The 13,217-nt window shown below is 39.4% G+C and overlaps 2 protein-coding genes and 1 long non-coding RNA gene across 4 annotated transcripts; 1 reads left to right on the forward strand and 2 right to left on the reverse strand.

Annotated features, from left to right (window-relative positions):
* The first annotated feature begins 999 nt into the window (after positions 1–999).
* On the forward strand, positions 1,000–5,267 carry LOC145447632 (uncharacterized). Of its 2 annotated transcripts, none has more exons than XM_080325877.1 (6): positions 1,000–1,242; positions 1,305–1,373; positions 1,435–1,740; positions 2,484–2,655; positions 3,034–3,122; positions 4,457–5,267. In XM_080325877.1, the coding sequence occupies exons 2-6, from the start codon at positions 1,326–1,328 to the stop codon at positions 4,547–4,549; spliced, it is 708 nt and encodes a 235-aa protein (XP_080182003.1). In that variant the 5' UTR covers positions 1,000–1,242; positions 1,305–1,325; the 3' UTR covers positions 4,550–5,267. The 2 variants fall into 2 exon arrangements, with proteins under 2 accessions (XP_080182003.1, XP_080182002.1); XM_080325876.1 differs by having other exon boundaries at positions 1,019–1,242; positions 1,305–1,379.
* Positions 4,896–6,109, reverse strand: LOC145447635 (uncharacterized). The gene is made up of 2 exons (XR_013917670.1): positions 6,070–6,109; positions 4,896–6,017 (listed from the first exon to the last, which is right to left on the reverse strand). It is a non-coding gene; the product is annotated as an uncharacterized LOC145447635 (long non-coding RNA).
* Positions 6,110–7,611: 1,502 nt separating this feature from the next.
* On the reverse strand, positions 7,612–12,979 carry LOC145447630 (uncharacterized). The gene is made up of 2 exons (XM_080325875.1): positions 9,920–12,979; positions 7,612–9,845 (listed from the first exon to the last, which is right to left on the reverse strand). The coding sequence occupies exon 1, from the start codon at positions 12,716–12,718 to the stop codon at positions 11,456–11,458; it is 1,263 nt and encodes a 420-aa protein (XP_080182001.1). The 5' UTR covers positions 12,719–12,979; the 3' UTR covers positions 7,612–9,845; positions 9,920–11,455.
* Between the last annotated feature and the right edge of the window lie 238 nt (positions 12,980–13,217).

Here is a 13,217-nt window from a genome sequence, read left to right on the forward strand (position 1 = left end):
TTTGACGGGACGGATCGTTTCATCATCGTCAAGTGAAATATGACACGGGCAATTGGACTCTGTACAAAATACGTATCAAATGCTCATCCGGTAAGTCAACTCATAATTTGTGAAGGTTTACCGTTACTCGGTACCAGTGTTGGGATGACTTAATCATGACAAAAATGAGACTGTAGCATGTAGCTATACCAGTGATTCCCAACCGCGGCCTCGAGCTAGCCGTCTTGCGTCCCCCACAAAAATTTAAAGAAATCGATTTATGATATAAAATTTATATTTATAAAATTCTCTTGCTTAGCTTGGAGTCTGGAGTTGTTAATTAGGATTGCAGAAAAGTTCTGAGTAGAGTGCTAACGTTGTGTCACTACTGTATATAGGTATTGATAACTGATCTACGAATAGATGTACAACACGTGACTCACAGTTGAATACGCTGAGGCAAAACCCAGCAGCAGTTCTCCTCGATTTTACTCAATTTTGTGAACTTTTTATTGATCTAAAGCAGTCACGAATTCGTGCGGCCCCAACTATATACTCTGAAATTCTAAATTTGGCCCTGACACCGAAAAAGGTTGGGAACCACTAAGCTATATATACAGTTACTTGCGTACAGTATTTCATTAGCAGTTCTATGTTTGCGTGTGCGATACAATATCGTTTTTTCAAGTTTGTGCGAGTTTTCAAATTTGAGTAATTCTAGATACAGTTGCGCTGTTTACAAATCCAGTAGTTTGATAAATCTGGAAACTTACCATCTATATTATCCATCTGTTTTAGATTTATGGGTCAAGGCCTTTCGTGATGTGAGGGCAGTTGCAGACAATAGTAGCTTGCCCTCCGCTTCATAAGGACCTACAACGGCCTAACCGAAAACGTCAGCCGCCAAAAGATTTTTTGACAAGTCCATATCATCTGATAATCAAGGTATAGCCTACACTGTTATTCTGCCTAATATGTTATACGCAGAAGTGACATATGTATAACTTTCATACTTTGTAGATGATGCTGTTCCTTCAAAGAAAATACGTAACCCAAGTATTCAGACACAAGGCATGCCTATACCAACTCCAACAAGAGTGCGGTCACCTCCTGATTCTGGCGATGAAAGTGTGACAAGCAAAAGTGCTCTTGTTAATGATGCTTCAAATGCAAGTTTGCCATCATCAAGTGAGGAGAGTGTTCAAGAACAGCATGATCCCAACATTGAATGTAGCGGCCAGTTGCAGGGAATCAACCAATGCAGTAAGCTCCTAACACTTTGATTCATTCTCGAATTTAAGCAATAGAGTCGCTCTATTTTCCAGACGATCCTTCATTTGTAAGCAATGTTGAACTGCAAAATTCTGACTGTCAACAACAAGGCCTATCACAAAGTAATGGTAAGTTTATCGCATATGATCAATCCAGTTTTCTTGAATTCAAATAATTTTTTAGCTCCTCCATGTTCTTCATCAACTCCAACATCTGCACACAGTGACCACTCTATATATTTCTCTGATGCGTAAAGACATCAAAGACATCAAGTTGCAGATGAACCAGATGATGGACCTCTGCTCCAAGCAGATGAACCAGATGATGGATCTAAGTAAAGGTCACATCATCGACGACTCAAAAAATAAACACAGTACAACAGCCCCAATCTTGCTTGAAGATCTTATTGAAAACCCCTGTCAAACCGTATCTCAGCTGGAACAACTGGAAAAGAACTTGACTGACGGCGATTGCAAGAAATCTGAACTGGTATGATTTTGTCGATTAGAGCAAACTTAGCCGGAGTATCTAACCCAGGGGCAGGCAGCATACGGCCCGCGAAGTGATTTTGTCCGGCCCGCCGACAGTTTTCTGTCCTACATGATAATGCCCCGCCCCAGTTTGCCGAGATTCCCCACTAATTCCTTACTACGTCAAATTTTAGTGACTATGTTATTATATTATACGTGTATGCGCAGCGTTGCGAGAGTGGAGCTTACGCGTAAGTCCGTTGAAGCGAGAAGACTTGCATTATCGGCATTGAAGATGCAATCAAACCTAATGTGGTCTGTGGTAATCATGATTTTTGTCGACTTCAATGGTCAGCAGGCTGATATTTCCATTGCTGTCGTTAAAATACATTCATTAGATACGATATATTCCTTGTGGATAAATGGACGAATAATGCATCGATTCAGCAATCCGGTGCCCAAGTACTTAATTTTCCTATATCCGGCCTGCCGACTGGAGAAGTTGCCCACCCTGATCTAACCTCTCGTCAAGATCAACGTTCCATCAAGTTATTTGATGTTTATGCAGGCGCGTAGCCAGAGGGGGGTTTGGGGGGGGTATAATCGTCATTTATGCATGTACTTTGCCATGATGAATTGATGCTATATTAGTGAATTCGAAAAATATCGAAACCCTACTTATTTTTTGGGCTGATCTAGTTATTTTTCATTCTGGTACACACCACTATCGTAAGGCAGAGCCATTTGTATTTTGTACTACAGGTATCTGCTTTGAAAGGACTTCACGGTGAACAATTGGCTTCAACGGTCAGAAATATCATGACAAGCATAGCTGTAAAAGATGTGTGGCAATTGTTCAGCCTAAAAGGTCAAAGAAGCAAAAATGGACAAAAAAGAAGTTTTCAAAATTTTACTCTTTACAAGACTATTACACGTAAGTTGTTACTGATATTACAATCGAGATTACAAAACCCTTGATAACAATGCTTTCGAGAGCATTTATACAGAGTTAAAGTATTTTGCTTTCCCTTCTTGTGAAAGATCATCGCAGCTAAATTGCAAATCGTTGCTGACCACACAGCCTTATAAGCCCTCGTTCGAAGTCATCTTCCACTGACATTGCCGACATGGCAATATCACAAACAAGTGCGTTGATTGCGCAACTCGGTGTTGAGTCTGGAATGTTTTGAAATACCAATTTTGACACTATGGGGTGATCACATTCGAGAGAGATTGTTACCGCTGGCGGAGATTCCGATTTGCCGCATTGTTTTGTAATGCAGCCCCTGATCTACTTATATTATCTTTGAAGGAGCATGTAAAGTGGCTCTTCCTACGGCCGAGAGTACAACAATTACAACCAAAGTGGGACGATTTCTAACTGTTATTGGAGCTTGCAAGGTAATTTTGTTTATGAATCTGACGTCTGTGTGACAGCTGCGTTCTTTATCATATCATTTGACAGTAAGTGAATCGTTGCTACCTCCAGGGCCGCTTCCATTCATCTTCAGAACACTATACCAGTGGTTCCCAAACTTTGACGTGATGTAATTAAAAAAAAAATTTATAGTCATTTAATTTTGTCAAAATTGTTGGTCTTGCTTGCATAAATTTTTGATCATCTCGTTACACTTGCTCGGATTTGGCGGTGGAACCACGTACCAATGTCTCCAAAACTTTTTTGCCAATAATCCGTCACTCATTTCAAACTCCTTTCAATTCACATTTCTACACGGGAAGCAAGTTCATCCTCAACTGGTCGCATTCGTACCGCGTGGGGGGCTCATATTGCTATTGCCTGACCCATGTTCCCTCTAAGCTGCACTGCGCACGTGCGCAATTGCACAGTGCTTAGTTGGTCTCTGCGCACAGAAAAAATCTGAAGTGATGTCATTTTTTTAGTCGTTATGCACTACTGTGAGTTGGTGAGTGTGTGCAGACTCGTCAAAAATTAGAGGGAGCATTGGGTCGGCTATTTCGGTGGCGAACAAGATGCATGGCAAATATAGCTCAATTCCAACGTGTAGAAGTCAAATCATTGAGATACAAAATTAGGGATTTGAAACTTCGCTGGTATATATATTAGGTACATTTTACAGCTAGCTATAGTATCCCGTTCACCAAAGAAATGTTTGAAGCTGGCCCAGAACGATAACGATGAGTTATACGATCTTCCAGGGCCGTCACACTCCAAACACCCAATTAGGGGAGCTCGACTGAACCCAAAATTACTTTGTTGGTCGTTTGTTGAAGTAGATTTTTGTCGTGCTTTGCGCGATTTTTTGTCCCTGTAGGTCTACATTTGAATATGATTAGTAAGATAAAAAGGTGCTTATAATAGAGAAATATGCAAATTGGTGGTGGCGATTACCACACATTGAAAAGGACTACGACGCTACTCTGTGGTAAGAGATGGGTCTCAAGAACATTTTCAAACCCGAAAATGAGCCACGCCCAAAAGATGGCTGAGAACCCTGGTTTATTGGCTTCTATATGTTGGAATTAAGCCAAATTTGGCGCGCAGAGTTAAATCGACAATGTCGTCGAAGTAGATGGTAAAGTTTGACTTGGCTGTCACACCTCACCAAGTTCGTCGTGACTTCCTAAAGACGGTTCGGAATCGTTGGATGAATGTGACTTGACATGACCGTCCCGCATTACTCACAAACAAACACATATAATGACTATTGCTCTACTGCTAATCAAACAAAGTAATCAATTCATTTATGTTATAGGACGACGATAAAGGAGAAAACATGAGCAAGACTGTTATCGAGGAGGCAGAAGTATTGGCTGAAGTGATTGCACAGTTCTGTATCAAGGCCTAATTCTTGCTAACGTATTTTCTTCATCCATGTTTTTTTCGTGTTTTGTACTGATTTCATACAGAACAGAAACCCATATACATTAGGGTTGTTCAAAAAAAACTTTTTTTTCCAAATCTCACTCGCCTAATGACTAAATCGTCAGGTTGTCCAAGAAAACGATGCACACCAAATTTGACTCAATTCCAACCAGTAACGGCCGTGCAATCCTGAATTGAAATTTTGTGGAATTATCAACGAAAAACTCAAATAGTTCCGCTTCTACTAGCCGAAATTGACTCAAATTTGTTTTGCATCGTCTTTGAAGACAGCTCAACAATTTCATGGGGTTGACAGAAAAATTTGAGAATTTTTATTTTTTTATTTTTGATAATAATTTTAAAATTTCAATTCAAGATTGCATGGCCGTTACTGGTTGGAATTGAGTCAAATTTGGTGTGCATCGTTTTCTTGGACAACCTGACGATTTAGTCATTATGCGAGCGCGATTTGGAAAAAAAAGTTTTTTTTTGAACAACCCTAATATACATGCTGATTTTTAAAATTGGCAATTAGTTTTCCTTCTGAACAAAAAGGCCTACTTCTTGCTAACGTATGTTATGTCAGGGACTATTATTTTACCTTCATTCTTCATCCATTTTTATTCCAATTTTTCGTCGAGGTCTAGTCAAATGCATTTTTTTGTATTTTGAACTGGTGCAATACAGAACAAAAAGCCATACATGATTTGTAAAACTGAGGATTCGTATTCGTTCATGTGTGAAGTGCAGCATATAGCAGGTTTAGCCAACCAGGGTTCAGGGTCACACAGGGTCGAATTGTACAAAAAATATCTTATAGGATATCGTTGAGGATGTTTATCAGGATATCTTTGAGGATCTCCATCAGGATATCTTTGAGGATGTTTATCAGGATGTCTTTGAGGATGTCTATCAGGATATCTTTGAGGATGTCCTACAGGACATCTTATATATATCCATTTCTGTCGACAAATGTATATATTTTGCACTTCATTGAAGGACATCTTTTGAACTCATGGAAGATGTTTAAAAAATATCTTTAATAAGTTTTGTGTTTGCTGGGCACTTTATTATAGTCTATATACTATTTGAGCATTCAATTTTTGACACTCACCCACAGTTTGTTTCCATTTTTTGTGACACCTTTCACCATATAGCATAAAGCATGAGATGCGGGCATGTCTGGCGAGTCGCGTGGCTGTCGTAGTTCAGGGTCAATATACCCAACAAATCTTTTGGTGGATGGATTGAACTCGATGGCTTGGGAAATCTGCATTTCATCGAGCATGAGACTGCAGATCTTTTCCTCATCGGTGGAGTTTTCTATCGCCTGGCCCATCCATTCAATGATTTCGTGTTGTATCCCCGAATAAAATGGAAGTTTAGTCACTCTTTGACAGAGTACAGACTTGCATGGAAGGGGATAGTCCATTTTCCGCAGAAATTCATAACTGAAACAAATTCCTCCAAATTAGCTTCACTCAATATCAACATGATTATTACCCATGCGAACCAACAGCACATCTAATCTTTAGAGCTTTAGTCTATAGATAACTAACCTACGGATAGATGGGCAAGTCGAGAGTCACGGTCGAGTGATGCGACAACGGCAGATTTGTTGTCGCTTCATAGCATGAAACGGGAGCGTAATTGCTAATCCCATAGATGACGGCCCGAGCGCTCAAATTAAATAAAGTTGATCTTATGTGAAAGCTACAGTCGCGCTGATTCTGATAATATACATTAAATTTTCATCAAGGCAATGGAACCACCCCGAAATAGCCTTCAAAATATGAAAATCGGCATTGTTCTAAAACAATTGCAACGGCGCAGCACAATGACCATAACAACGGTCCGTGCGTGGTTGCGATTGTTTAGAACAATGCCGATTTTCATATTTTGAAGGCTATTTCGGGGTGGTTCCATTGCCTTGATGAAAATTTAATGTATATTATCAGAATCAGCGCGACTGTAGCTTTCAAATAAGATCAACTTTATTTAATTTGAGCGCTCGGGTCGTCATCTATGGGATTAGCAATTACGCTCCCGTTTCATGCTATGAAGCGACAACAAATCTGCCGTTGTCGCATCACTCGACCGTGACTCTCGTCTTGCCCATCTATCCGTAGGTTAGTTATCTATATTTAGTCACAGTGTCATCACTCTACGTTAGCCCTTGACCTTTAGAACGGCTTGCCAGTGATTTCAATTGGTCGGGGTTGAGGAATGATGACATCGAGCCATTGATTTTGGCAATACTTGACTCTAATACTTTTATCTGAATAAAATATACCAGACTAGTAGATCTTTATACATCAATCTATATGGCCTATGGTCACGTACGCTCCGCTCGTTTAAAACTATACCGTACCTTTGATCTCAGTCGGAGGTTTTCAAGATTGAGGGTGTGGCATTTCTCACAGTTTTCTAATTCGTTGTTGACATTACATTCAGATTCATCGTCTGAATCAGGACTGGTAAATGCCGTTTCGGGAGCAGAGTACGAGTGCTCTTCAATGATTTCTGAATGAAATATTGTAATGCTTCCCTTGCATGAATGACAAGCTGAACTTTATTCACTTTGCGCTACAACTGGCACATTAGCTGCGCTATCCCTGTTGAGCACCCTTCTACCACTTGTAACCGCAGAAATTGAAGCCTATTCTGGGTACACGACCACGTTGCAATGTCAGCTGTCTACGCTTCGATTGTAAGTCAAGCACGCGTCTTCTTGGATGAAGTACGGTTTTTTGATGATACAAATTCCCAGCGATAAAACAACTGACCGAATTACTTATACCAAATTCTTAATACAATCAAATACGACAATTAAATACCCATCAAAGACAAATATAACCCTAACTACAATAATACGGCCCTAACTAATACACGTCAAATATCACTCCTTTCAGCACAGTGCGCTGTTCCAAATGAATCAAGCACGTGTAATAGACACTTACGTGACCTTTGACACGAACCAATCAGGTTGCAGCAGGATGTAAACAAAGAACAAGGCCGGGCAAGCTTACTATGAGCGCTTATTGGAAAGGGTTGAAAAATGAAAGTTTTTAGCAAAATTACATTGAATTGGGAATAGCTGACTTTGGTGAATGATAATAACGTAGAGCTAGTATGTATTTGCAGTGTTCTAACCTACAATAAACATGAATGGTAACAAGCACTCGTCAGCATGGTATGACCAAATAAATGGATTTCTGGCAACTTTTCGGATGAAGCAACTATTGCTGTATTATCCTTCGTCGTATACCATAGGACTGTCGTACCGAATAGCATGTATTAGATTAATCTTGAGTCAGGATATGTGGGGTATTCATTATGTGGGCTTTGCGTTATATTTATGGAATCATATATAGTACAGTCTACAGTCTGCATCATTATCTAGCAAATTACTGTTACACTGGACACTTGTCTGCATATTCAATGATCATATTAATATGATAGGCAATATGGTCCGTTCCCAGCTGAAATCGTCATTTTTTGTTCTAGCTCATGTATTGAATCAATCAGGACAAATGCCGGATAAACACTGTGCTAATAGCCTGTGTAACTTGGAGATGGCTACTCAGACCGTTCCTGGTGTGCGCTTGCACCTTTCCCAGAGCCAATAACATGCATGGAAGAATGTAAAATCTGGATAAAGGCATGTGGACTTCCTTGTAGTCATCTGAATTCTCATTTTATTAATAAAATGACATATCTATTGTTGAACCAAAAATATTGAATCGTGACATAATTAAGATGAAATAATTCTGTGTTTCAGAATGAGTCTAATCTGAAATGCAGTCACACTTGATGCCACAATCGACTTGGTGTGTGTCTCGTTTTATTCCACAGTTTTGCTGCATGATGGTGTGGGTTGAAATTGTTGAGAGCAATATATTCAATAATGAGATGAATTTTTGAAATTGGTAGCGGTGATACGTTGCATTAGTCGGACGAGTACGCCTTGATAGGTGCCTGCACAGCAATGTTGCTCTGTAAAATAAACATATTATATATTTTGTGCAGGCTTGATGGATATCTTTAATGAAGCTGCAGAAAGAGGAAGTCGATGGATAAAACGCAAGAAAATCAAATTTCTGGAACAAGTAGAAGTACAAAACAGGAAACTCGTCCAGAAAAATTACAAATTGACGGACAATTATTGCTAGTGAAGTTCAGTTCTCAGATGAGCATCATAATGTCAAAAGATGCGGAGAAGCTGAAATTTTATGCTAGACTACAATAAATTCTTTCTGAATTGCCCGACTTATCCTACTGACGTCAAATTTATAGTATTGCTGTAAGCTTCATTAAATTTCGATTTGGCCATGTAGATATGTGGTTCTTAAAAATGCACCATTTGCATTCATTCATGATTTCTCAAAACTAAAATGCTTACTGACCGTCAATAAATCACATACAACTTTGAAAGGATTGATGGATTGTGGTGCACTTACTTTTGTGCAGGAACCGTTCACAGGGACCATTTCAGATCGAAATATTAGTGAAATATGTGGGTTCTACAAGAAATGTGAGAAAATGATGGAATTCAGCTATGGTGAACGAGGAAATGCTATCATGGCAGAAAAGTGATTCACCATTGAGTCTGAAATCAAGAAATTGAATCTAGATTTAAATATTTCTGCACATGATTTGTATGCCTGAGCCAGACTGTTCCACAACCAGAAAGATGGTGAGACAACGTATTCATATTGAACAGCTGATTGGAAGAATCAACAAGTATAAAATTTTGTCTGGTGTCCTACTATGCAGCATTGTGTATCAACTAACCAAATATGGACTAATTGCTTACTCTAATTCAATATTGAAAATTAAAAATGAATGATACAACATATTCAGCAATTGTGAAAATTCAGTTCCATTGTGAATATCGTAATGCCTAATAGCATGCTACGGATCGTAATTGTGCGGTGCCATGGTCAATGTGTACCAACAGTGCATGTCTATTCATACTATATTCCAGTGGTTTTCATTGAAGCTCATTTAGATGCCCAATTTGTTGAATGAACAATTCTCCAGGTGAAAATGTTCCAGGATTATTTGTGTTTGGTGGAATGTTATAAAACTGAAGACACCAGATACGCACCAAAATCTACCTTGAGGCATGAGTTGATCGGTTGCGAGTACGTTCGAGAGATGGCTTGTCAATCACGATCGAGCTCACTGATGCTGATGCAAATCACAATGCAGTCCTTGTAGCTTCAGGTGCTGGATTGTCTTAATCAATGCATATGCATGAGAGCATATATCAGAACCTAATGTGAAAATAAATCATGGTTACAATATCTATTGCAGGAGTCTCTGACAAAATGTATTTTTCCTTACTTACCCTGTCTTACAAGTGCAAGACGAATCAATAATGGATTTTCTGAGAATGTGTATTCCCATTGAGTGTGATATCTCTCTTTTCCGCAAGTTGCGATAACATTGGCTGTTCACTAGAATAACACTTCCACAAAGAGTGAATTGTCTCCTCAATCTTTGTCCCTAAGTCGGGAACATAGTGCTCCATGAAATACTTCGCAGCTTTCTCCGCGGTATTAGAAGAAGATGCTGTTCCACTCAAATCCAGAAATTCGATAGAATCTCCATAGCTTTCAAGTTTCATAATCAATACACTAAAATTGTGAGGTGTGGCAGAAGCTGTATTTTATAGCATATATTTCTGAACATGAGATATGCTTGAGAATTTCGCTCTAGACCTGGAGCCTATGAAATCGTCAACATATGCATTACCACAATCCTATAGTATAGTATACAACAATCGTCGCTTAATCCGAAAAGTTTTCAAAAATCCATGCATTTGGACACAGCACGCTGATGCGCACTTGCCACCATTCATGTTCATCCTAGACTAAAAGCTGCAACTACATACTAGCTCTACGCTATTAGTATTCATTAAGGCCAGTCATCCCCAATTCAACGTAATTTTGCTTAAAACCTTCATTTTTCAACCCTTTCCCATAAGAGCTCATAGTAAGCTTGCCCGGCCTTGTTCTTTGTTTACATCCTGCTGCAACCTGATTGGTTCGTGTCAAAGGTCACGTAAGTGTCTATTGTGAAATACATTAAACCATTCATGCGTCACAATCAAGAAGCAGTGGCGTATGACGAAATCATTACAGCGTGAAATTCTGCGGCAACACCCTCACCCCCAAAAATGGGAAATTTATGACAATAAATTTATACACATTTTTCCACAGGCGTATCAGTAATTTGTGATAACACTTCCGATTTAAACACAAGTTCCTACATAGCAACAAACCAATTCGAAAAATGCATGAAGCCAAAAGGCGACACTTGAAGCATTGTGATGCAATGAATAACAAAAACATGTTTCATTGTAGACAAAGAGTGCTGCAGTAAACAAATCCAACTCAGTAAGTCGAGATCTAGGATTGGCAACTGCCATGACTCTGCAAATTTCGTTCAAGGTTACAATCGCTATTCAACCAATATCAATCGTGAAATATTTCAATTTGTATGATTTACTTAGACCAATAGCAATTACATGTTTTTCCACAGCGCAAAACTTCTGCAGTTCATGTGTTGATAATTCATGTTTCAAAGACATTGGCCGTTCCAATTTCTTAAGACCTTCATCAGTTAGGCGACCTGATGCATTAACTTAGGCTGTTGACGTTGGGGAGAAAGCACTTTGATTACCGAATTTTCTTATCAATTATATTGTTTCTTTCTGAAGCCAACTCACAGGCTTCCGCATTGACCGATGTTAATAAGGTAAAAACAGTATGGGGTACCATTTCCGATTCACACATAATATTAGGCTCACTTTTGCCCAATAAACAAGGGCAAAATCAATTAGATCAGGCACAATATTATCAGGATTTGCTGTTGGAACCGATTAAGGGATCAAATTTAACAGAACATTGTTTTGAGATTCTACAGACTGATGCAGAATTTTATCTTGAGCATTTTCGTTGTTCCTACCAGAGGCCGCAGTCATAATAAGCTTAGAGTCAAGAACCTTTCTCTTTGCACGAATTTCCTGAAGCTCGGATGATATTTCGAATTCTTCTCTCTGGTGTCTCATATTCATTTCATCAATTTCTCTTTGTTTAATTTGTCTCCAGATTTCCACCTTGGACTTCCATTCCCGTTCAATCTCTTCTTCTTTATTTCTTCGTTTCCGAGCAATTTCTTCTCTTTTTGTTTCTATCTTTTGTATTCTTTCTTCTTCATCACGCTGATGACGCAACATCAGCTGTTGTTTCTCCAACTTGTACCGTTGAGATGTTGTGACCGTTCTGGCTTCGAGAACTGCTTCTTTTCGAATTATTGTCACTCCTCCAGCTGAGGTAGACTTTGATGACATTGAGCCATAAGATTGACTAACATGACTTTTGGATTGTAAACTGGATCGACTGCCAACCCTCGAGATTGATCTGGTTGCTGTCATATGAAAAGTGCCTTTGCTTTGCAATACACTTTCGACGCTTCCTTTCACATTACGCGACGCCATGCTAACAGACACACAACTCGAACTTGGATTTGTGTTGTTTGGGTTGCTCGAGCTGCTTTTGTTAGGTCGTGCCGTAGCTTCCACCGAGGCCATACTATCAGACACACAACTCGAACTTGGTTTTGTATTGCTTCGGTTGTTCGAGCTGCTTTCATTTGGTCGTGCTGTAGCTCCCACGGAGGCCATGCTAACAGACACACAACTCGAACTTGGCTTTGTATTGCATTGGTTGTTCGAGCTGCTTTTGTTTGGTCGTGCCGTAGCTTCCACCGAGGCCATGCTATCAGACACACAACTCGAACTTGGTTCTGTATTATTTTGGTTGTTCGAGCTGCTTTCATTCGGTCGTGCTGTAGCTCCCACGGCGGCCATGTTAACAGACACACAACTCGAACTTTGCTTTGTATTGCATTGGTTGTTCGAGCTGCTTTCATTTGGGCGTGCTGCAGCTTCCGTCGCGACGTGATCGTAGGCTTTGGCGTGCATTGCTTGTTTGTTTGGACTTTCCACAAACCCAGATAACATCAGGGCGTCGATCCCACGTTCAGTTGGTATTTGATGATTGGAGCAGGTTGTATCAACGAACGATTCCATAGTGACCTTTAGTGCGACTTTTGCTTTGTTTGGCGATGTTGAAGTAACCATCAAAACTTGTAATGACCATCAAAAAACTTATGTAACCGCAGAAATTGAAGCCTATTCTGGGTACACGACCACGTTGCACTGTCAGCTGTCTACGCTTCGATTGTAAGTCAAACACGCGTCTTCTTGGATGAAGTACGATTTTTTGATGATACAAATTCCCAGCGATAAAACAACTGACCGGATTACTTATACCAAATTCTTAATACAATCAAATACGACAGTTAAATACTCATCAAAGACAAATATAACCAGGGGTCTATAAATGGTACTTGAGTACAATTTAGCAAAAATAGCTTATTTTATACTCAACCAGAATTTTAAATTATACTAAATTATACTTTTATGAAAAATGGCTCTTTCCTGGCATAGGAGGGTACCATACCGAGACTTTTATGTGAAAACAAGCTCGTATTTTGCGTTACTCCACCTCCCGGTGTTTCAAGTTTAATGATCTAACCAAAAATTACATAAGTTTTTGCAGCTCTTGAAACTGTTTTGC

This window comes from Botryllus schlosseri, chromosome 10 (assembly GCF_051294905.1).
Source record: "Botryllus schlosseri isolate E-star chromosome 10, Bs_hap1, whole genome shotgun sequence".
NCBI lineage: Eukaryota > Metazoa > Chordata > Ascidiacea > Stolidobranchia > Styelidae > Botryllus > Botryllus schlosseri.

Excerpts from the sequence above, each read along its gene's own strand:
- LOC145447632 (XM_080325876.1), top strand. The coding sequence starts at position 1,326 with ATGTTGAACTGCAAAATTCTGACTGTCAACAACAAGGCCTATCACAAA. Across the intron at positions 1,741-2,483 it reads ATTGCAAGAAATCTGAACTG|GTATCTGCTTTGAAAGGACT; the intron begins GTATGATTTTGT and ends TTTGTACTACAG. Across the intron at positions 2,656-3,033 it reads TCTTTACAAGACTATTACAC|GAGCATGTAAAGTGGCTCTT; the intron begins GTAAGTTGTTAC and ends TTATCTTTGAAG.
- LOC145447630 (XM_080325875.1), bottom strand. The coding sequence starts at position 12,718 with ATGGTTACTTCAACATCGCCAAACAAAGCAAAAGTCGCACTAAAGGTC.